We start from the raw sequence: 22,643 nt of genomic DNA on the forward strand, positions 1-22,643 counted from the left end.
AATGATATGCACAAATCCGGTTATCTCCCAAAGACTTCAATCCAAGCACACTGGTTTAGATAAAACAATAAAACACATTTATTTACTTAACTAAAGAAAGATAGATTCTAAGCGATTACAAGTAATGAGGCATAAAATGGTTACAAGAAAATGAAAATAAAGACTAACTAATACCTAGCTTTATAAAGCAGTGAGCAAGCGACCAGGGAGCTTTGCAACCAGGGGCCGCTAACAGGGAGTTTCGAGAGGGAGTTCTCCAGGTAAAGGAGGAGCAAATACGGGATCCTTGGGGTAAGTGGCTGTCTGTAGTGTGTGTTTGTGTTTGGGGGTTACGTGCTGTGTGCTGAGGTTGTGTTTGTCTGTCTGTCTGTCTGAAGGACTGTGTGCTGTGGCTGGCGGTTGGAACCTGTGAGCTTCTAAACAAGGTTTGAAATCTAGAAGCCTCTGTTCATTGCCTGAGCCTTAGTCAGGGGGCAGGGCTATCAAGGAGGCCAGGGCTTTATAAAGCAGTGAGCAAGCGACCAGGGAGCAGAAGCAGGAAGCCTGCTAAACAACCAGTGGGGCCCCTGGCCGATCGAGATACAAAAGGAGCACTTAAAGACGATAAAGTCATTGTGGAGAAACTAAATGAATTCTTTGCTTCAGTCTTCACGGCTGAGGATATTAGGGAGATTCCCAAACTTGAGCTGTCTTTTGTGGGTGACAAATCTGAGGAATTGTCACAGATTGAAGTGTCACTAGAGGAGGTTTTGGAATTAATTGAGAAACTTAACAGTAACCAGATGGCATTCACCCAAGAGTTCTAAAAGAACTCAAATGTGAAATTGCGGAACTATTAACTAACTATTAACAAACTATGGTTTGTAACCTGTCCTTTAAATCAGTACCCAATGCATGCATCCGATGAAGTGAGCTGTAGCTCACAACGGCTTATGCTCAAATAAATTTGTTAGTCTCTAAGGTGCCACAAGTACTTGTTTTCGTTTTGCTGATACAGACTAACACGGCTGCTACTCTGAAAAAAGTACCCAATGACTGGAAGATAGCTAATGTAACGCCAATATTTAAGAAGGGCTCTAGAGGTGATCCTGGCAATTACAGACCGGTAAGTCTAACGTCAGTACCGGGCAAATTAGTTGAAACAATAGTAAAGAATAAAATTGTCAGACACATAAAAGAACATAAATTGTTGCGAAAAGTCAACATGGTTTCTGTAAAGGGAGATCATGTCTTACTAATCTATTAGAGTTCTTTGAGGGGGTCAACAAACATGTGGACAAGGGGGATCCAGTGGACATAGTGTACTTAGATTTCCAGAAAGCCTTTGACAAGGTCCTCACCAAAGGCTCTTACGTAAATTAAGTTGTCCTGGGATAAGAGGGAAGATCCTTTCATGGACTGAGAACTGGTTAAAAGACAGGGAACAAAGGGTAGGAATAAATGGTAAATTTTCAGAATGGAGAGGGGTAACTAGTGGTGTTCCCCAAGGGTCAGTCCTAGGACCAATCCTATTCAACCTATTCATAAATGATCTAGAGAAAGGGATAAACAGCGAGGTGGCAAAGTTTGCAGATGATACTAAACTGCTCAAGATAGTTAAGACCAAAGCATTCTGTTGCCCAATTCCTTAGTTTTGTGAGATCTTCAAAAAGATCTCACAAAACTAAGGAATTGGGCAACAAAATGGCATGTGAAATGTAATGTGGATAAATGTAAAGTAATGCACATTGGAAAAAATAACCCCAACTATACATACAATATGATGGGGGCTAATTTAGCTACAACTAATCAGGAGAAAGATCTTGGAGTCATCGTGGATAGTTCTCTGAAGACATCCACGCAGTGTGCAGCGGCAGTCAAAAAAGCAAACGGGATGTTAGGAATCATTAAAAAAGGGATAGAGAATAAGATGGAGAATATCTTAGCCCTTATATAAATCCATGGTAAGCCCACATCTTGAATACTGCGTACAAATATGGTCCCTTCATCTCAAAAAAGATATACTAGCATTAGAAAAGGTTCAGAAAAGGGCAACTAAAATGATTAGGGGTTTGGAACTGGTCCCATAGGAGGAGAGATTAAAGAGGCTAGGACTTTTCAGATTGGAAAAGAGGAGACTAAGGGGGGATATGATAGAGGTATATAAAATCATGAGTGGTGTAGAGAAAGTGAATAAGAAAAAGTTATTTACTTGTTCCCATAATATAAGAACAAGGGGCCACCAAATGAAATTAATGGGTAGCAGGTTTAAAACAAATAAAAGGAAATTCTTCTTCACTCAGCGCACAGTCAACCTGTGGAACTTCTTGCCTAAGGAGGTTGTGAAGGCTAGGACTATAACAGGGTTTAAAAGAAAACTGGATAAATTCATGGAGGTTAAGTCCATTAATTAGCCAGGATGGGTAAGGAATGGTGTCCCTAGCCTCTGTATGTCAGAGGGTGGAGATGGATGGCAGGAGAGAGATCACTGGATCATTACCTGTTAGGTTCACTCCCTCTGGGGCACCTGGCATTGGCCACTGTCGGTAGACAGGATACTGGGCTGGATGGACCTTTGGTCTGACCCAGTATGGCCATTCTTATGTTCTTAACTTAACAAGCTAAGTTAATTCAAAGTAAAAATCTCTCTCACCACATGCGTTAGCAGTCTTACTAGCTGAATTCCTTTCAGACAGGATCCTTTCCTCATCCTAAAGCCGTTTCTCTGTTCTCAGGCATTGCGGCTATCGTGATTAGAAAGAAAGGGAGGAATAACTTGGGGCATCTGTTACCCTTTCTTGTATTTCTCCTCTTCTTTGAGAATCATCTCCTGCTGGGGTTCAGGAAACAGAAAGTGTGTGGGGACAGGAACCTCCAGCTGTTTCTTTGCCAACAGGTAAATTTCTCATTCACATCCTCTTTCTGGCCAAAGAATGGCCACTTAACCAAGTGATAGTCCATTTAATCTTGTTGACACCTGTCCCAGGCATCGGCTAACCTTTTGTCTCTGAGGAACTGGTTTGTGGTTACTTTTCTAAACTTGGATATGTCTCAGTAATGTCATATAGTAGAACTGTAAACTTTACATAGAGTGTTGCCACACATATTTTACCAGGACAATAATGATCAGCAAATTATGAGTTTTCAATTGATACCTCACAAGGCATACTTTGTACAAAATTTATCATAGTCTTGAAAAAGGGGTGAACATGAATCATTACGAAGAAAAGAAAAACTACACAGCAAGGCAATGCCGCTCACTCCTCCCTCCAATAACATCCCTTGTAACACCATGAGGGAAAGCCACAGCACATTCTTTCTAAAGATGTCTATAACTCCTTTTCTTGACATATAGGAAAAAACAAATCAATATTCTTGCTCTTTGTCTCAAAGTCTTTTTAAACAAAGTCCAAATCACAGCAGGGTTCCTTAACCCTGTCTAGTAGCTTGGCTGTTCCAGTCCCAGAAGCACCTAGCAGGGCATCTCCTGTTCCTTTTGTCTTCAGAAAAGAAAGCTAACAAGCCCCAACTGCTACTAAACTCTATGTATTAACAAACACTTCTTTCAGTTTGTTTTAAACCTGCTGCCTAGTAATTTTATTGGGTGACCCTTGGTTCTTGTGTTATGTGAAGAGGTAAACAACACTTAGTTGATCCAGCCAAGCTTGGGGCCAAGAGGCACATCCCTTGTGATTCCAGATCACTATGGGGTTGAAGACCCCAATACATTTTTCCCTTTCCTTCATTCATTTTATTACTGGAGATATCTGCATGGAAACAGGATCTTTTGTCTATAAGAGTTTACCAGATGCTGCCATTGCCTAGGCTATGTTTGTGACGACACAAATAAGCTGCTGTGAAGAAGAATGTGTTGTCACATAAAGAAAGTTGGGTGGAGAATGAAACAAGAGTCCTGTTTCCATGCTTATATCACTAGTGGTAATAAACAAGAGAAATACAGAAAATAATGGCTACACAAGCAGAATCATCTAAGTAGGTATTTGTTTATTTATTTTTTTCATTTTTCAATAAAGTGAATACTCTGTTTATGTCTACATTGGCAAAAAAAAGAAAAGAAAAGAAAAGAAAAAGCAAGTCTCAGAGCCTGAGTCAACTGTCTCCAGCTTGTGCTATGGGAGTAAAAATAACAGTCTAGATGTTCCTGCTTGGGCTGGAGCCCAGAGTTTGACACTCTCCCTCTACCCAGACTCTGCACCACTGTCCACTTTTATATTCTGTTAATAAATACAAGTATTAGCCCAGTTTCCATAATATGAAAAGTGCTGGTGACCTTGCATCTTACCGGTTTCTTTGTTGAAGTAATATTAAATATTCATCATGCTTCTCATCAAAGTCAGTCACCATGTCCTTAGTGTAAACCTGAAACAAGAAAATATAACTGGAGTAGTGGAGTAAGGAAAGGGTTCAGAACACAAAGATCAGTCTCTTAGCATCAGTAACAAAGAACAAGGCTACATTCTAATGTTGAAGAACATTGTTTCCTGAGGGTTTTAAAGAAAACAATGCTGCACTACCTCCTGAAAAGATAGCCTAGGGGTATGGCTACACTAGCAAGTTTACAGTGGCACAGCTGCACCAATGCAGCTGGGCTGTTGCAAGCTCTCTAATGTAGCTGCTCTAAATCGATGAGAGAAAGCTCTCCCATTGGTTTAACTACTCCAGCCCCCGCGAGCTGCAGTAGCTATGTCAGCAGGAGAAGCCACTGTTCACATCTGTGCTTATGTTGGTGTAAACTTATGTCTCTCGGGGGGGTGGGGGGGTGGGTGATTTATTCACTTCCTGAACCCTGAGTGACATAAATTATGCTGACATAAGCTGTAGTGTAGACACAGTCTAAGTAATTATTTATTTGGGGTACTGCCCACTATGTGCAAGATGCCTTCCAAACACTTAAGAAGTAACATCCCTGCTCCAAGAGGATGCCCAATTTAAGGACAAACAAGTAAACAACTTTTAGGGAAAGGGGAATAACAAAAGGCAATATATACAAGCTGTTAACTAATAGATCTTTTCCTCCTCTGTGTACTATGAGATTTCTCAATTTGCAAGACATGAATTAAATAATTCACACTTGTTATTGCACAGTGTATTTTCTTAAAATAACTCACATTACTGACCTACTTTGCAAGAATGTATTACTTAATTGCTGCTTTAACATAGGAGTTTTCATAAAACAAAACAGTGAATCGAATACACTGAATTTATAGTAAACAAAAAAAGAAGCAGAAATATTTTCACAATTCTAAACTTGAAAAACAATTGTATTTTATCTCAATTGACAATACAGTATAAGAACTTTGTAGTCTGATTTGTTTTTTACGGTTCCCAGTGGAATCATAGCATGTAGCTGTAACCCACACACCGCCCGCATGTGGTGTTCTGTCCCATCTAATGGCACCAAGACCACTTAGAGAAAGAGATTAAGAAGTCTGCTCTACAGCCTTAGTTAACAGCCTTATAGCTTTTGGCTGATGCATTTAGCTCCAGAGGTCCCAGGTTCCGTCCCGCCTGACAACAACCGGAGTCGGTCAGTGTTACATAGCAACTAAGCAGGACTGATTCAACTCCCACTGAGGTCAATCTGAGTCGTTCCACTGACTTAAATAAGAATTGAATTGGTCCTCAGAACAGAAAATGTGAGATTGTTTAGAACATCTACTGAAAATACACAAACATATACTTCTACAAGCTGGTGACCTCATGTGTATTATGAGAGCCAGTGCATCCGTGGCAAACTAATTCATACTCTAGTGTGTCTTATTGATATTCTGAGTTATTCTGAGTTACAGTGTTTTTGTTTCATTTTTAAACTGTAAAACAATTACTTTGGAATGGGGAAGAATTAAGAGGTTATGCAAAGTATTCTTCAACTAGGAAACATATACTAGCAGAAGAATAAAACAAATCAGTAGAGAAAAGTTTATAAATGCTAACCTTTCAGCAGTAGTTTGTGGTCCAGCAGCCAATTACAACTCTGTTTATAATTAAAAGATGATACTGAACACCTTGCTTTCTTTTTTCCAATTAAAAGTGAAAGCTAAAAGTGATTGTAGCATCACAACTTGGAAAGGGGCTAACTGGAGAGTGGAGGCAGTAGCAATCCTCCACCCCCACAACACTACTTTATTTCTCTTCTTAAATTCCTAAGAAAATTCCTAAGAAAATAAACTGGGACCATTATACCAGCTTCTAGTTCAGGCCCGTAAAGTAAACTTCATTTTAAATGCTCCCCATTTCTCTCATACTTGGCTGTCAGAGAGAACCAGTACTTCCCTTTAAAATGATGCAATATTGTGTTTCTTTCTTAGGAGGTTTAAAGAGATGTGCAACATGAAGGATGCAATAAGGCAGAAGTTAGGGTTCAGGCTGACAGCTGAATACAGATTAAAAGAACATATTTCAAGTTACCAGGCCTTTCTCAACAGTTACAGTACAGGATGATACTTCTGATGCATCTCTAACACATGTCAATAAAGTAAAAGTTTACTCCCTTCAGCCTCTATATACATATAAACCACTTGACTACTTACACACAGAGAAGCTTAATTTGCACACTGAAATAAGGATTTTATATAGTTTCCTATAAAAAATAAATAATATATTCTTGACTTTGCTAGCCTGCATAATATCTGTGAATATGAGCCTCCCAGTTCATCAGTTATCCACTCAATCTTCCAGAAAAGACATCTTAGGCCTGGTCTACACTATACAGTTAGATCGACATAAGGCAACTATGTCAGTGTACAAATTGGTGTAAGTGCCCTACAAAACCAACATCGTAATTTCACCTCCATGAGAGGAGTAGGGCTGATGTCAGTGTAGTTAGGAAGATGCAGTGTCAATATAGACACTGCATTACTTACATGGGCTATAGGTTGTCTTGTCAATTTCACAGCTCTGAGCCACTCAGAGCCATGAAATTGACAAGAAAGCCTGACTCCCCACCTGGGCTGCTGCCTGGTCTCCACTCCAAGTTGGGCTGCCAGCCAGGCTCCCGGCTTGTCTGCTGCCTGGACTCCCCACTGGAAGCCCTGCTGCCCCCCCCAGAGTCCTGGCTCCCCACTGAGAGCCCCCGCTACCCTCCAGTGTCCTGGTTCTCTGCTCCTGGCAGGGAGCCCAGCTGCATCCAGGGTCCCAGCTCAGAGCCCGGCTGCCCCCTGGGCTCTTGGTTCCCTGCCAGGAGCACGGCTGCCAACCAGATACTGGGGGTGGCTCTCCCTGCTGGAGGTGATAAGCTGCTGGAGGCGATAAGCTGCAGGTGGTTCCCCCCCACCCCCAACAGGGACTGGAAGGCGAGAAGCCCGGCGGGAAGCTGCGCAGAGCTGAAAGCCCTGGCTCTCAGGGCCACTCCGCCCCTTCTTCAGTCGGTGGGAGTGCTCCTGGTGAGGATGCACACCACCAACAGAAAGAGGGCAGCGTGGACATCCGCCACCACAGTAATTACTGCAGTGGCTGTAAGTCGACCTTACCTAGGTCGACTTAAGACTGTCGTGTAGACATGTATTAGATAAGACCTGAATTTCTAATATAAACAAAAAACAGGGAAAGGAAAAAACCTCTTTTTTTCTCCTGTTCACGTAACCTCTAAAACAGTGGTGGGCAACTTGCGGCCCATCAGGGTAATCCGCTGGCGGGCCACGAGACAGTTTGTTTACTGTCTTGGGAGACAGGCCAGTCCTTGCTTACAGACAGCCCCCCAACCTGAAGCAAATACTCACCAGCAACCACACACCACACAACAGAACCACTAACCCAGGAACCTATCCTTGCAACAAAGCCCGTTGCCAACTGTGTCCACATATCTATTCAGGGGACATCATCACAGGGCCTAATCACATCAGCCACACGATCAAAGGCTCATTCACCTGCACATCTACCAATGTGATATATGCCATCATGTGCCAGCAATGCCCCTCTGCCATGTACATTGCCCAAACTGGACAGTCTCTATGTAAAAGAATCAATGGACACAAATCAGACGTCAAGAATAAAAAAACAGTCGGAGACCACTTCAGTCTCTCTGGTCACTCGATTACAGACCTAAAAGTGGCAATACTTCAACAAAAATACTTTAAAAACAGACTCCAAAGAGAAACTGCTGAATTGGAATTTAATTTGCAAACTGGATACAATTAACTTAGGCTTGAATAGAGACTGGGTGTGGATGGGTCATTACACAAAGTCAAACTATTTCCCCGTGTTTATTTCCTCCTCCTCCCTTCCTCAGACGTTCTTGTCAACTGCTGGAAATGGCCCACCTTGATTATCACTACAAAAGGTTCCCCCCCCCCCCCCGCCCCTCCTGCTGGTAATAGCTCACCTTAAGTGATCACTCTCGTTACAGTGTGTATGGTATCACCCATTGTTTCATGTTCTCTATGTATAGAAATCTCCCCACTGTATTTTCCACTGAATGCATCCGATGAAGTGAGCTGTAGCTCATGAAAGCTTATGCTCAAATAAATTTGTTGGTCTCTAAGGTGCCACAAGTACTCCTGTTCTTTTTGTTTACATCGACCGTCCGCAGGCACAGCTGCCTGCAGCTCCCAATGGCCGCGGTTCAGCATTCCCGGCCAATGGGAGCTGCTGGAAGCGGAGCGGGCTGGCCACCACCTGTAAACAAATCGCCAGCAGATTACCCTGATGGGCCGCAGATTGCTCACCACTGCTCTAAAAGGTGTGGAAATAATCAGCCAAGGTAACAGAGCTACAGTTTCTACTAAATTTACAATTCACACGTTGTATTGACAATAAAAACAGATGAACACTAGAATTCACATTAGCTACTCCAAAACAAACTTATTCTTACTTGTTTTCTATTTTTTCCTGTTATATAACTTCAACAGGTCAACCACAGGATAGTTTAGGAAGTCAATTATGTAAAAACGAGTCACAATGCACTAGTCCGTAATAGAACCGGCTCAGTTAAGAGACATTCCTTCGTTCCATGTCGATATTAAACGCACAGAGCTGTTTAGAAAGTGGACCTTTGAAAGGTCAGCAGGCAGGAGACGGTCTTGCAAGAGCCCCTTGAAAGCGGCTGTTTGGGGCAGAGGCGAAGACCCAACGCTTCAGCCTAGGTTTTTAAGCTGAACACCGACCGCTGTTCCTGGGCAACGGCGGGTGGGGCCAGAACAAACATTGCTATATTGCGGCCGGGGAGCCTCATCGCACAAGCGCCAGAGCCCACCGGCGGGCCCCCTCCCCATCCCGGCCGGGTCTCCCCGCACCCCATCCCGGTCGGCATCGCTCCCCCAATCCCGGCCCCCCCGCTCACCCTAGGCCAGTACTCCGCCTTCAATTCGGAGCCTCCCCTCTGCACCCCGCCCCCACTCCTCCGCTGCTTCACCCCGGAGCCGCCCTGCCCCGTCCCGTACCGTGTCGCGTCGCTTTCCCGCCAGCGGCGACACCAACAGCTCTGCCGCCCTCCCTGTTTACCGGTTCCCTTGGTTACCGTCGCGACTGGCGACTAGCAAACCTCACTTCCGGAGCGACTCTGTGACGCAAAATGAGGACGCGCAGGCGCAGTAGAGCTCATCGAATCGGCGCAGGGTCTGTCGGGAGGGCGGTGACGCAGGCGCAGTGAGTGGAGGCGGGATGGAGGCGCTGTGGGCTCTGCTGGACGAGGTGGCCCTGGAGGGTCTGGATGGGATCACGCTGGGCACTTTATGGCACCGGCTGAGCAGCCGCGTCCCGCCCTTCCCGCTGCCCCTGGAGCCCGCCACCCAGCAGCTCCTGTGGGCTGCCCTGAGCGCCCAGCCCGGCCTCAGCTTCTACCTGTTACCGCGGGAGCGGCCCCCCCTCCGCCTGCACGATCGGTGAGGGGCGGCCGTGAGGGTAGGGCAGGGGGTGGGGAGTAGAGTGAGTGGGGGGGTGGGGCCGGCGGGGCGCAGTCCAAACCGGCGAGAGGCTGTGTCATCCCCTGCCCTGCCAACTTGGGTGCCTCAGAATGCTTTGCTGCTGTACCCCCGCCCCAGCTACTCACATCCTTCCAGTATGCAGGAAACACCCTGAGTGTCTGTGTATGGCTGCAACCTGCCAGTCACCCATCAGACACAGTCTGGTTTCGACTTGCATGGTGACCCCAACACACTCCCATGCCTGGGTTCTCCCCCCCCCCCCCCCGGGAATGTGTGTTCTGCACTGTCCAGCCCTCTCCCATACAGTCCACATATATTAGGCCCAACTCCCTCTATGGGGATCAATTTGCAACAGTTTGCTACCTTAAATGAAGTTACCCAGACAATTCACAACACTGGATTAGTTTTAATTAAAGAATAAACTAGTTTATTTAACTACATGCAGATATTTGTGAGTACAAGTGTATGGCATAAGTCAGAAATGGTTACAAGAGAAATACATATAACATGTTTCTTAGTACTAACCTTAACAAACATGTTTTCAGTAACGTTGCTGACCAAACTCTCAGGATAGGATCTGCTCCCCAACTCCAACAGTTTTTTCTTTTGTCCTCTTAGATGAAAAGGAGAGAGATGGATAAGGAAAGAGACTTGAGGTGTTTTTGCCCTCACTTTTATAATTCAGGTTTCAGAGTAGCAGCCGTGTTAGTCTGTATTCGCAAAAAGAAAAGGAGTCTGTTTTTGAATTTTTTTTGTTGAGGAATTGCCACTTTTAGGTCTGTAATTGAGTGACCAAAGAGATTGAAGTGTTCTCCGACTGTTTTTTGAATGTTATAATTCTTGGCGTCTGATTTGTGTCCATTTATTCTCTACTGCACTCAGGGCTTCAATCACAGAGGGTTGCAGCCATAGGGGGCAGGGTTCTGGGCAGAGTGGGGGGGGGGGCCTTGGGGCTTTAGACAAGGGGGGAGTGCTGAGGCTTGGGACTTCAGCCCCGCGGCTCTTTTCCCAGCTTCAGCCCCACAGGGGGCACCAGGACTTGGGGCTTTAGCTATGAGGGGGGTGCTGGTTTCAGGCCCAAGGCTCCCCGCGTAGCTAAAGCCCCGAGTCCCAGTGCGCCTTCTCCCCCTCCAGCTGAAGTTGGGAGCGGTGCCGTGGGGAGCCCCAAACCCTGGCGTCCCCCCAGCGGGGCTGAAGCCCCAACGTTCCCCACAGGTCGAAAGCGCTGAGCCCCGATATTCCCATGGGGCAGAAGCCCTGAGCTCCCCACCCGGAGCCCTGGTTCCCCAAGGCTCAGAAACCATGACCCTCCCCCAGAGTCCTGACCACCCCACTACCCAATCCCCCCCCTAACGCGCACACACCCATCCATTGACTGCAGCCCCAATCCTTCCCCCCGCATGTGGCTGAAGTCCGTAACCTCTTCAGAATTATGCAACATTTCAGAGTTAGACAACCTCCATTCCTGAGGTACAGTAGAACGGGCTGAAATTGTGGAAAAGCAGCATCACTTGCCCCATAACCTCAGCCATGCAGAACGCAATGCCATCCACATCCTCAGAAACAACTCTGACATCATAATCAAAAAGGCTGACAAAGGAGGTGCTGTCGTCATCATGAATAGGTCGGAATATGAACAAGAGGCTGCTAGGCAGCTCTCCAACACCACTTTCTACAAACCATTACCCTCTGATCCCACTGAGGGTTACCAAAAGAAACTACAGCATTTGCTCAAGAAACTCCCTGAAAAAGCACAAGAACAAATCTGCACAGACACAGCCCTGGAACCCTGACCTGGGGTATTCTATCCGCTACCCAAGATCCATAAACCTGGAAATCCTAGATGCCCCATCATCTCAGGCATTGGCACCCTGACAGCAGGATTGTCTGGCTATGTAGACTCCCTCCTCAGGCCCTACGCTACCAGGACTCCCAGCTATCTTCGAGACACCACTGACTTCCTGAGGAAACTACAATCTATCGGTGATCTTCCTGAAAACACCATCCTAGCCACTATGGATGTAGAAGCCCTCTACATCAACATTCCACACAAAGATGGACTACAGGCCGTCAGGAACAGTATCCCCGATAATGTCACAGCAAACCTGGTGGCTGAACTTCGTGACTTTGTCCTCACCCATAACTATTTCACATTTGGGGACAATGTATACCTTCAAATGAGCGGCACTGCTATGGGTACCCGCATGGCCCCACAGTATGCCAACATCTTTATGGCTGACTTAGAACAACGCTTCCTCAGCTCTCGTCCCCTAATGCCCTTACTCTACTTGCGCTACATTGATAACCTCTTCATCATCTGGACCCATGGAAAAGAAGCCCTTGAGGAATTCCACCATGATTTCAACAACTTCCATCCCACCATCAACCTCAGCCTGGACCAGTCCACGCAAGAGATCCACTTCCTGGACACTACGTGCTAAGAAGCGATGGTCACATAAACACCACCCTATACTGGAAACCTACTGACCGCTATTCCTACCTACATGCCTCCAGCTTTCATCCAGACCACACCACATGATCCATTGTCTATAGCCAAGCTCTAGAATACAACCGCATTTGCTCCAACCCCTCAGACAGAGACAAACACCTAAAAGATCTCTATCAAGCGTTCTTACAACTACAATACCCACCTGCTGAAGTGAAGAAACAGATTGACAGAGCCAGAGGAGTACCCAGAAGTCACCTACTACAGGACAGGCCCAACAAAGAAAATAACAGAATGCCACTAGCCATCACCTTCAGCCCCAACTAAAATCTCTCCAACGCATTATCAAGGATCTACAACCTATCCTGAAGGACGTCCCATCACTCTCACAGATCTTGGGAGACAGGCAAATCCTTGCTTACAGACAGTCCCCCAACCTGAAGCAAATACTCACCAGCAACCACACCCCACACAACAGAAGCACTACCCCAGGAACCTATCCTTGCAACAAAGCCCGTTGCCAACTGTGTCCACATATCTATTCAGGGGACATCATCACAGGGCCTAATCACATCAGCCACACGATCAGAGGCTCATTCACCTGCACATCTACCAATGTGATATATGCCATCATGTGCCAGCAATGCCCCTCTGCCATGTACATTGCCCAAACTGGACAGTCTCTACATATAAGAGTAAATGGACACAAATCAGACGTCAAGAATTATAACATTCAAAAACCAGTTGGAGAACACTTCAATCTCTTTGGTCACTCGATTACAGACCTAAAAGTGGCAATACTTCAACAAAAAAGCTTCAAAAACAGACTCCAACGAGAGACTGCTGAATTGGAATTAATTTGCAAACTGGATACAATTAACTTAGGCTTGAATAAAGGCTGGGAGTGGATGGGTCATTACACAAAGTAAAACTATTTCCCTGTGTTTATTCCCCCCCTCCACCCCCCACTGTTCCTCAGACTTTCTTGTCAACTGCTGGAAATGGCCCACCTTGATTATCACTACAAAAGGTTTTTTTCCCCCCCGCTCTCCTGCTGGTAATAGCTCACCTTAAGTGATCACTCCGGTTACAGTGTGTATGGTAACACCCATTGTTTCATGTTCTCTATGTATATAAATCTCCCCACTGTATTTTCCACTGAATGCATCCGATCAAGTGAGCTGTAGGTCACGAAAGCTTATGCTCAAATAAATTTGTTAGTCTCTAAGGTGCCACAAGTACTCCTTTTCTTTTTGCAAATACAGACTAACACGGCTGCTACTCTGAATACTGTACCTAGAATATCAGTTATATGTCAGTAGTGTTTGTAAAGCGTGTTTTACTGTAACTTTTTAGCCATAACATCAAATAAGTGTGCCAAACTGAAGTTGTTAATTTTTAACTCAACAACGAAAAATAAATGTTGTGGTGTGAACACTGTCATTAACTTTTGGGGAAGAATGGTACTACATGCCTGTCTGTGTATGGGAAAGCTCCCAGAGCTGAGGGAGAGGAGACCAGGAGTTCAAATCTCACCTTTTCTAAATGCTGTTAATTCCCATGCAATTTGCTATTATTGACTAAGGCTATGAATCTAAACATAGGAGATAGTTAAGGAAGAGCTGCTGAACATTCCTGTCTATTTAAAAAAAAAAAAATTAAGGAGAGAGCTTATGCAAGATCACTGCAGGCCTAGAACCCATGACAAACCCGTCTTAGCCACTGAACCCTTCTGCCTTGCAGCATGACTCCTCTTCCAAGCATGGATAGAATACAGCAGTGATTCTCAAACTTTTGTACTGGTGACGCTTTTCACATAGCAAGCCTCTGAGTGCGGACTCCCACCTTATAAATTAAAAACACCTTTTAATATATTTAATATCATTATAAATGCTGGAGGCAAAGCGGGGTTTGGGGTGGAAGCTGACAGCTCACGATCCCCCCATGTAATAACTTTGTGACCCCCTGTGGGGTCCCGACCCCCAGTTTGAGAACCCCTGTAATACAGGATTCTGCTGCTGTCTACTAAACAGTTGCGTAAACCAGTGGAAAATTGTGTCAAATCATTCTCCAGTGCCTGGTCTGGTAAGGAGCTAATAATTACCTGTGTAATTCAAATAACCTAAACTAGGGATATGAAGGTCAGGGGGCTGCTGATCTATGTGTGGAGAGATAGCATGATTAACAATCTTAACAGTAACCTTGTAGTGTTAAGGTGGAATAATGTCCGGAATGCATGCAATATGTCATAGTCGGATGAGGTAGCTTAAGGTTTTGCATTTGAATTAAAGTTTGATAAAACTGTGGTATGTATTACTTTTGGGTATCTGTTGGAGAGAGAAGTGAAGGCTTTATGGAGTATGGGAATGGGTTATTTACAGTGTTGTGGGCAAGATGGAAAAGAAAGCATGGGTGGGGTATGGACTGTCACAACCTTAATTGTTACTAAACATAAGTTTTGTATACTAATATGTTGTAGCACACAACTCTCTCCTGTGTTTGTCAAAAACTATAAAACTAGAAATAATTTGTGAATTGCACTATTTTAATGGTTTTGTAAATAAATCAAAATTAATATGCAAAAACTTAGTTTCTGTACGATTGTCTTATTGCAAAATAATCAGAAAATAAAAAGCATTGCAACTTCTTTTGAAAAGTATTGAAAAAGAGTCAAGTGCTATATTAGTTCAGTGTGCCTGTCTAAAACTTATGGTACATGTCCAAATCAATAAAAGTACATTCAAATTCAGCAAGATCAGTGTGCATATTATGACCCTCCTGACACACTTACGCTAAAAATTCTTACTTTGCTCCCATCTCCTCAGAAAAGGCCTTTGCATTATGCTCTGAATGTTGACACATTTGGATTCCTTGTTTGAGAAGTGCAACTCTAATTCTGCATTTCCTGGCTTTCTAACTTTTGAGATATGAAGGATTTTTAGTTCTAGCTTTCTTCCAAGACATTTTCTGGAGACCAGTTGAAATGTAGCAGCAATCTTAAATTCAGCTTTTAAATGTTTTTGTCTTGTGAATGTTATAATTTTAAATATTGACTCTCTTTGCATTTTTATTTCAGATATGAAGAAATAGATCTTGAAACAGGAATACTGGAAACTAAAAGAGATCCTGTCCCTTTAGATGATATTTATCCTGTCCATATGATTTTGGATAATAAGGATGGCATTCAGGGTTCATGCAAATATTTTAAGGAGAGACTAAATTACACTGATCAAATTAGGACAAAGGATTTGCAGCCTTGTTATGCCTACACAGAAGCCTATGAAAAGTGAGTAAGATTTCAGTATTTGTTGGTGTTTCGTTTTAAATTACAATTCTTTGCTTTTTGGAAACAGCTCCTTTTAAGAAGAGCTGAGCATGGCTCCTAGGGATGAAAAATATTAAATGGTTAACTGGTAAGCATTAATCTTACCATTAACCCACCCTAACCGTTAACCCCCGGCCCTGGGCCACCCCGGGCCTCACTGGCCGGGACCTCTCCCTTTAATCAGTTAATCAATTAAACAATATAATTTTAATCATTTAAACGGTTAACTTTTTAAACAATATTTACATCCCTACTGGCTCCATGATTTAATTTGGCATTACTGTGCTGCATTAGATACATATAAATCAATGGAGGAAAATCTCTGTAAAGAAACCATTGTTTTCAATATAACATTGATTTTCTGTTGCAGCAGTAGACAAAATTCTGGTGCATCCTCCAAAAATGAGAACTGAGATTTTCAGAGGCATGGGGTTTCAATCTATCCCTCCTTTACCACATTCATCAAAGGCATATATGAGTGACTAAGCTTTCTTCATCAGATCCAAATGCATCCATTGGTCTTGCATTCCAATTATTGTAAACTCTGCTGCCTATTTTCTGCCCCGTTTCACCCTAAATAATTCCTCTTCCTCTTTGGTGTCTACAGTCTTCAAAAAATCCTAAACATTTGTACCTTCCCCATCCAGATATCACTGATCCAAGCTGTCATATTTTCTACCATTATAGGGGTTCTAATTGTGAATCTATTAACCTAACATTTCCCATTATAATTCCACTTTCAGTTGTTTATAATGTTGCCAAATTTTAACTGTTTAGGCTGAAATTTACCAACTGTATGGGCTGTTTGGTGTAGTAGTTGTAGCCCAGGATATTAGAGAGATAAGGTGGGTGAGGTAATACCTTTTATTGGACCAACTTCTGTTGGTTCGAAAGCTTGTCTGTCTCACCAACAGAAGTTGGTCCAATAAATAAATGATCTCACCCACCTTGGGCTGTTTGGTGTCCATCTCAGGTCACCTTTTTTTAGAAATTTCAGGTAAAAGTTTCTGAGGAAGTTTGGGGAAAATAAGTATTTCAAAAATGGTCAGAAAAAAATGTTAAAAGCATTCTAGCACATCTGTGGTTTGGAACAAGAATCTGAAATTTGGCAGGAGGACCGAGAGGCATCTTTTTCTGTCCTCCTGGAACTCTGGCCAGATTTGGCCAAACTATAAATCCTTGGGAAAGTCTTGTACATAAACAAGATAAATCATTTGAAGCTTGCTGGTTAAACTTCTGAATATTCTGTCTGCACTGAGCTTCCCAAACCCTTTGTCTGGCCTACCGTCAGCTTAGCTTAGCTTCTCTCCATTTTAACAATTGAGGAATTTAACCTGGGAACCAGATATATAGATTTTCAAACTCAAGCTTTTGAAGTTTTTCTCTTTTAAATGTTTCTAATGAACATAGTCTTGGGGCCACCAGTTAGCTCTCAGTGCTGCCAAGATACTACAGATCCCTGGTAGTACAGTGGAGAAGTCTAGGTTTTCCTTTGACAATTGTTTGGAGTAAAACGCACATGTATTTAGTAATGCTACCACTATTCAGTGTTAAAAACATGATTAAACAAGTTGCTCTGGAACTTCTTAGATTTCTCTTTTGATGTACTGCATTATCAGCACTTGGGGAGCCTGTGGGCTGTATAATATGCACCAAGCAGCTAATCATTTTGTATGTGTGCACTGCTCCTGTTATAACTAAAGCTCCATCACCAGTTCCTGCTGCAAGGTTACTTCTTTTAATGCTGCTCACTAAGCCCATGCCTGTGCTACAGCACTGCAGCTATGCTGCTCTAGTGCCATGCTGTAGACACTTCCTACACTTCCCGAAGGTAGAATTCTTCTGTCAACCTAGCTGCATCTACAGTGTGAATTTTTCAGAACCCTTGAGTGGTGTAGCTATGTCGACCTAACTTTTAAGTTTAGACCAAGCCTCAGCAGCTTACTAACTTCCTGAAAAATAATTTGATCCTTTCCATCCCTCAGTTCAGCACTTAAAACAGTGTTGTGAAAGCAGTTCTAAGTAACAAGCCTCTTGTTATTGCTGATGTCAGTTGACTTGCCTAATATCAAGCCTATCGTGGAATTGTTGCAATTGTCCTCATCCTATATGGAGATAGTGGTTGAGAACAGGATCATACCTCAGTTCTGTATCAGGAAGGTGAGAAAGGTTTGGATAGGAGCCAGGCAGGCAGTTCAATCGACAACTTCCTAAATTTCAAACTTGGTGCTAGTGAAGAATTTTTCTGGAGTTAGAGATAATTGTTTGTAATGTTAATGGATGTTATGTGCAGTCATGAAGAGGAAAGTCCTAAATCATCAGCTGAAGTAATCCCTTCAGTAATCATTTTTGCTCAGAAAAGGAAGGAGGTGGGGAAATGGTTAAATTTAGGAGCTCTGGGAAATTAACCTCTCATCTCTTGCTGTTTGCTTTGTAGGTGGGGGGAGAAACTAGTCATCGTTGCTTCACAGGTTCTGCGCTACAGGGCTTTAATTGGCTGGGAGGGGGATCCAGACTTAAAACTCCCAGACTTCTCCTACTGCATTTTGGAGCGATTAGGTCGTGCTAGATGGCAAGGGGAACTTCAGAGAGACCTTCACAGTGGCGCTTTCAAGTAAGTATAGTGTTTGTTGCTGTTTATAAAGTAAATCAAAGCCTTGCAGACAAGGCTTCATTCATCAGGAATGTGTCATCACAGTATTATAGGCACTTTGTTTCTGCAGGTCCTGTGCTGCTTGAGATGCCAGCTTACTGCTTGTAGTAACTAAATTTCCTGGCACTTTCTCACCAAAATAGTTATTAACCTTGTGTCTTTACCAAATTCCCATTTGGTTAACTACTTTATGCTTTCTTTAAATTGCTCCTCCAGTTTCAGTTGGAGATGGTATTTTAATTTCCTGTCCTAACCTGCTTATATGTAGGGATTACTTTCATGTGGAGGACTGATCCTAATAGCTATAGCTAGATACAAAACATGAAGATGAAGTGCTGCAAAGTCCAGGTGTGCAACTTAGAAGCTCAGTTGCTGCTTCTCTCCCTTCACCTACCCTCAGATTATATGAAGGGGATGGTGCGGGGTCTCTGCTGAGCTGCTGTACCTGAACCCTGGTTGGGACCTGCTTCCTTTATACTAATTTCCAGCTACTAGATAGGAAAACTTGAAGCTCCACCCAACCCAGATCATTTGTTGCTACTCTACCCCTCTGTTCAAGATTCCAGTTTTTTGTCTCCTATCCCTTCCTCTTATCCTTATTAATAGTTTAATTCCCTGCTTCTGCTGTTTTTGTTAGTTTTGCCAAGCAGCAGCATGAAACTGGCATGGTTCTTGCCATGTTCAGACTTTCTATAGTTTTACTGCTGCTATCCATGCTAATTTCATACCGTTCCTGCTGCTTATGAATAGGGCCCTACCAAATTCACGGCCATGAAAAACATGTCACAGACCATGAAATCTGGTCTCCCTCAGCGAAATCTGGTCTTTTGTGTACTTTTAACCTATACTATACAGATTTCACTGAGGAGACCAGCGTTTCTCAAATTGGGCATCCTGACCCAAAAGGGAGTTGCAGGGGGGGGTTACAAGTTATTTTAGGAGGGTCACGGTATTGCCACCCTTACTTCTGCACTGCCTTCAGAGCTGGGCAGCCGGAGAGCAGTGGCTGTTGGCCAGGTGCACTCCAAAGGCAGCACTCCACCAGCAGCAGCACAGAAGTAAGGTTGGCAATACCACACCATGCCACCCTTATGTCTTTGCCGCTGCCTTCAGAGCTGGGCAGCCAGAGAGCGGCGGCTGCTGACTGAGGGCCCAGCTCTGCAGGCAGCAGTGCAGAAGTAAGGGTGGCAATACCATACCACGCCATCCTTACTTCTGCGCTGCTGCTGGCAGCAGCTCTGCCTTCAGAGCTGGGCTCCTGGCCAGTAGCTTCCACTCTCCGGCTGCCCAGCTCTGAAGGCAGCGCCGCCGCCAGCAGCAGCACAGAAGTAAGGGTAGCAATATCACAACCCCCCCAACAATAACCTTGCAACACCCCCCCGCTGCCACCCCCCTTTCCCCCCCCCCCCACAGCTCCTTTTTGCCTTAGGACCCCTACAATTACAACACCATGAAATTTCAGATTTAAATAGCTAAAACCATGAAATTTACAATTTTTAAATTCCTAAAATTGACCAACCGTGAAATTGACCAAAATGGACCCTGAGTTTGATAGGGCCCTACCTATGAAGCTCAGACACTGAAACTCTCTGCAGACCTAGAAAGGTGTAAAAGGTTCTGTTCATGTTCACAAGATTTTCTTTGTAACCATAAGGACTAGAAATTTAATATTTATTTAAAATGCAAGCCTAAGTTAGGCAGAAATGTGGCTTTTATGGCCCTACATTGTCTAAAGAAAGCTTCCGCCTGCTTCTTCTACTTCCTAGCAAGTATACCCTTTTTATACAGGATGTTAATTATACATGGAGCTATGCTTTCCATTATAAGACCCTGTTTTTTGTTGCCTATAATTTTGTCAGAATCTAAATGTTCAAGTTGAAAAATTTTATGTTAGGTCTTTGCCCCAGGCTGAATTTAAAAAAACAATGACCGTTCATCTGTTTCAGAGGATGATGTTAGGGACTCAGAATTTTGCATGGAGGTCACTGTGGGATCGGAGATGCACCTGTCACAGTTTCAGGGTAGGAGGAAACAACCTGTCTGGAAAACACAGGGGGAAGGCAGGATCAGGCTGGGGTTGGGTTAGAAGCAGAGGGGATACAGGTACAGAAGAGTCTGTAAGTAGTAGAACACTTGGAATTAAACCCAGCATTCCTGAGTCTCAATATTTATAGCTATTGGCTAGACAGCAGAGGAAACCCTCTGGGAAACTCTTTCCTGTCTCTCATGGCTGGTACACAGAGGATAGTAGCCTGCTACTGCTACCAGTTACTCTGTTAGGTTCAGTGGCAGAAGTCTGTGCTGTGGGCCTAAAGGTTCCAGCCTTGCTGGAAAGTGGGGTCTGTATGGTTCTACATGATGGAATTTCCTTTCTTTCTATTTGCTTTTTAAAGAACTTAAGAAATTACATTTTAAAAAAAATATACCAAAAGAATGTTAAGGTTGCAAAGTCAAACACATAGAAGTTAGGAAATGCCAGAATTAATGTTGAGCAGCTAGTCAGTATTTTTTATCCTCATCATTCAGCGTGTGGCCCCAGGCCATATTTACAATTTCTTATTAAATCTAATGTTAAAATTATATAATACACAGGTTAAGGAAAGAGTGTCTGTACATCTGGGTATAGTGCTTAGATTATCCAAAAATACAAAGTTTGTTTTAAAAGTCATAAAATACATATAGTACCTAATCTGAAATAACCCGAATTTAGGTGAATAAATTTAACAAGACAGTTTAGAGATTAGCATCCAAATATTCAGTTACATCACTCATGAAAAGTTATACGGAGAGTTGGTTGTGGAAAGCAAATATGGCAATGAGTGAAGATTGTCCCTCAGTATTTGAGAAATTAGGATAGGTTGTTCCTTAGAAAATACAGTCCATCAGGGAAGTATTTCAGATACTTTCCCGACTTTGCTTCTCATCAGCATTTCAGCTCATCACTCCTGGTATTGCCGATGTCCGGCGATGTGTTCTAGGTAGATGTCCCTCGACCACGTGATGGCGTCTGACACCAGGAGTTGCCACATCAGGGGAGCATAGCGCTGACCAATTCTGCATTCCCGCAACACTCACAGCATCCTAACCCTGCATTGAATACAGAACTATTAATTTCCTCATGGGTGTTTCTCTGGAGCTCCCATCATAATCTGAGTGCTTCACCAACATTAATGAATTTACCTTTACAACACTCTTGTGAGATGCGGTGGTGGGATTACCTTATTTTACAAATAGGGAACTGAGGCACAGAGAGATGAAGGTCATAATTGTCTATTTTGGGTGCCCAACTTGAGACATTTGGGGACTGATTTTTGGGGTACTTAATATTTTTGTAGAACTTCATATGCTCAGAGCACAGCTCCCATTGAGTTCAGCTGCAGCTATGACTTCGCAGCACTTTTGTAAATCAGACCCCAGTTGTTTCAAGAAAATGAAAAACACAGTTAGTGCCACCTGTGAAAATTTTGGTTTAAGTGACTTGCCCGGCATCACATGGTGGAAGTGGAGATAAAATCCAATCTCTGTGTGACAGTCAGCTACCTTAACCATAAGACCAGCCTTTCTTTTCCAATAGTATTTTTTCTCATTTATTATACACTTAACTTCTGAAACAAATGAGGCTGAGTCCTATAGACAACAGCCTCATTCAGTATACTACCCTGATTCATTTCCTGGGCACTGAATGAGGTCCTGTGGAGAAAGTTGTATGTGATTATGTAATAAGACTATCATAATGTATATGCACAAGAGGGCTGAATTAAGGTTGTACAGGCAATTTGTATAGTAATTTAAGTTGCTAAAGGGCATTGGGATGACAGGTGCTATATGAATATAATTTGTTTATTATATTTATTTACAAGTCATCATGGGAGGTTCTGTGGATGTCTTGTCTTCTCTAGGGTGGATGCTGGTAAAATGCATTATCACAGAAGAGTATTAGACAAAAATGGTCTCATTTCAATGCAGTCCCATGTCATAAGACTACCAAGTGGAGCCCAGCAGCACTCCATTCTTCTGCTTTTGAACCGCTTTCATGTTGACAGGTATGTACCAAACAGATGTTAGGTGGTTCTTCAGGGTGGCATGTGTACTTTCTTATCATTAGGACATGCCCTGGTGCCACAGGACTATCAAAACTTTCTGGAAGCAGTGCCTATTGGTTGCTGAATTAGCTCCTTCTCACAGCGTTCAGAGACAGAGGTTGTATAAAAGATGTGTGCCCCTCCTCCAGCCATGGTTTGCATGGTAGGTATCCTGCTGCCTGGTCTTGTCCTACAGAGACCGGGTTTTTCTTGTACATTGTTTTAATAGCTGTGTTGTTGTTGGATAGCATCTATAGCGCCTTCTAGTGAATTTTTA

General features: G+C 43.5%; 2 protein-coding genes across 18 annotated transcripts in view; one reads left to right on the top strand and one right to left on the bottom strand.

Moving 5' to 3' along the window:
* Positions 1–9,518, bottom strand: part of KATNIP (katanin interacting protein) — a 167,282-nt gene extending 157,764 nt beyond the window's left edge. For 13 of the 17 annotated variants that reach the window (XR_006284499.1, XR_006284495.1, XR_006284496.1 and 10 more), the window contains exons 1-2: positions 9,378–9,518; positions 4,283–4,359 (exon numbers count right to left, since the gene is read on the bottom strand). Coding sequence is in view for 9 of the 17 variants with exons in the window: in XM_037910893.2 (XP_037766821.1) it covers positions 4,283–4,344 (62 nt within the window). In the remaining 8 variants the exon portion in view is untranslated. Of the gene's footprint in view, positions 1–4,282; positions 4,360–5,934; positions 5,975–8,809; positions 9,166–9,377 lie in introns of those variants that run through there. The other 4 variants (XM_043524406.1, XM_037910898.2, XM_037910894.2 and 1 more) reach the window with 4 other exon arrangements.
* Positions 9,519–9,537: 19 nt separating this feature from the next.
* The window catches only part of GTF3C1 (general transcription factor IIIC subunit 1), an 85,874-nt gene continuing 72,768 nt past the window's right edge, over positions 9,538–22,643 (top strand). The window contains exons 1-4 of the mRNA XM_037910887.2: positions 9,538–9,818; positions 15,383–15,592; positions 18,069–18,245; positions 22,184–22,327. Coding sequence (XP_037766815.1) covers positions 9,598–9,818; positions 15,383–15,592; positions 18,069–18,245; positions 22,184–22,327 — 752 coding nt within the window. The 5' untranslated portion in view covers positions 9,538–9,597. The remainder of the gene's footprint in view (positions 9,819–15,382; positions 15,593–18,068; positions 18,246–22,183; positions 22,328–22,643) is intronic.

The sequence above is a fragment of the Chelonia mydas genome, chromosome 10 (assembly GCF_015237465.2).
Source record: "Chelonia mydas isolate rCheMyd1 chromosome 10, rCheMyd1.pri.v2, whole genome shotgun sequence".
Taxonomy (NCBI): Eukaryota; Metazoa; Chordata; order Testudines; family Cheloniidae; genus Chelonia; species Chelonia mydas.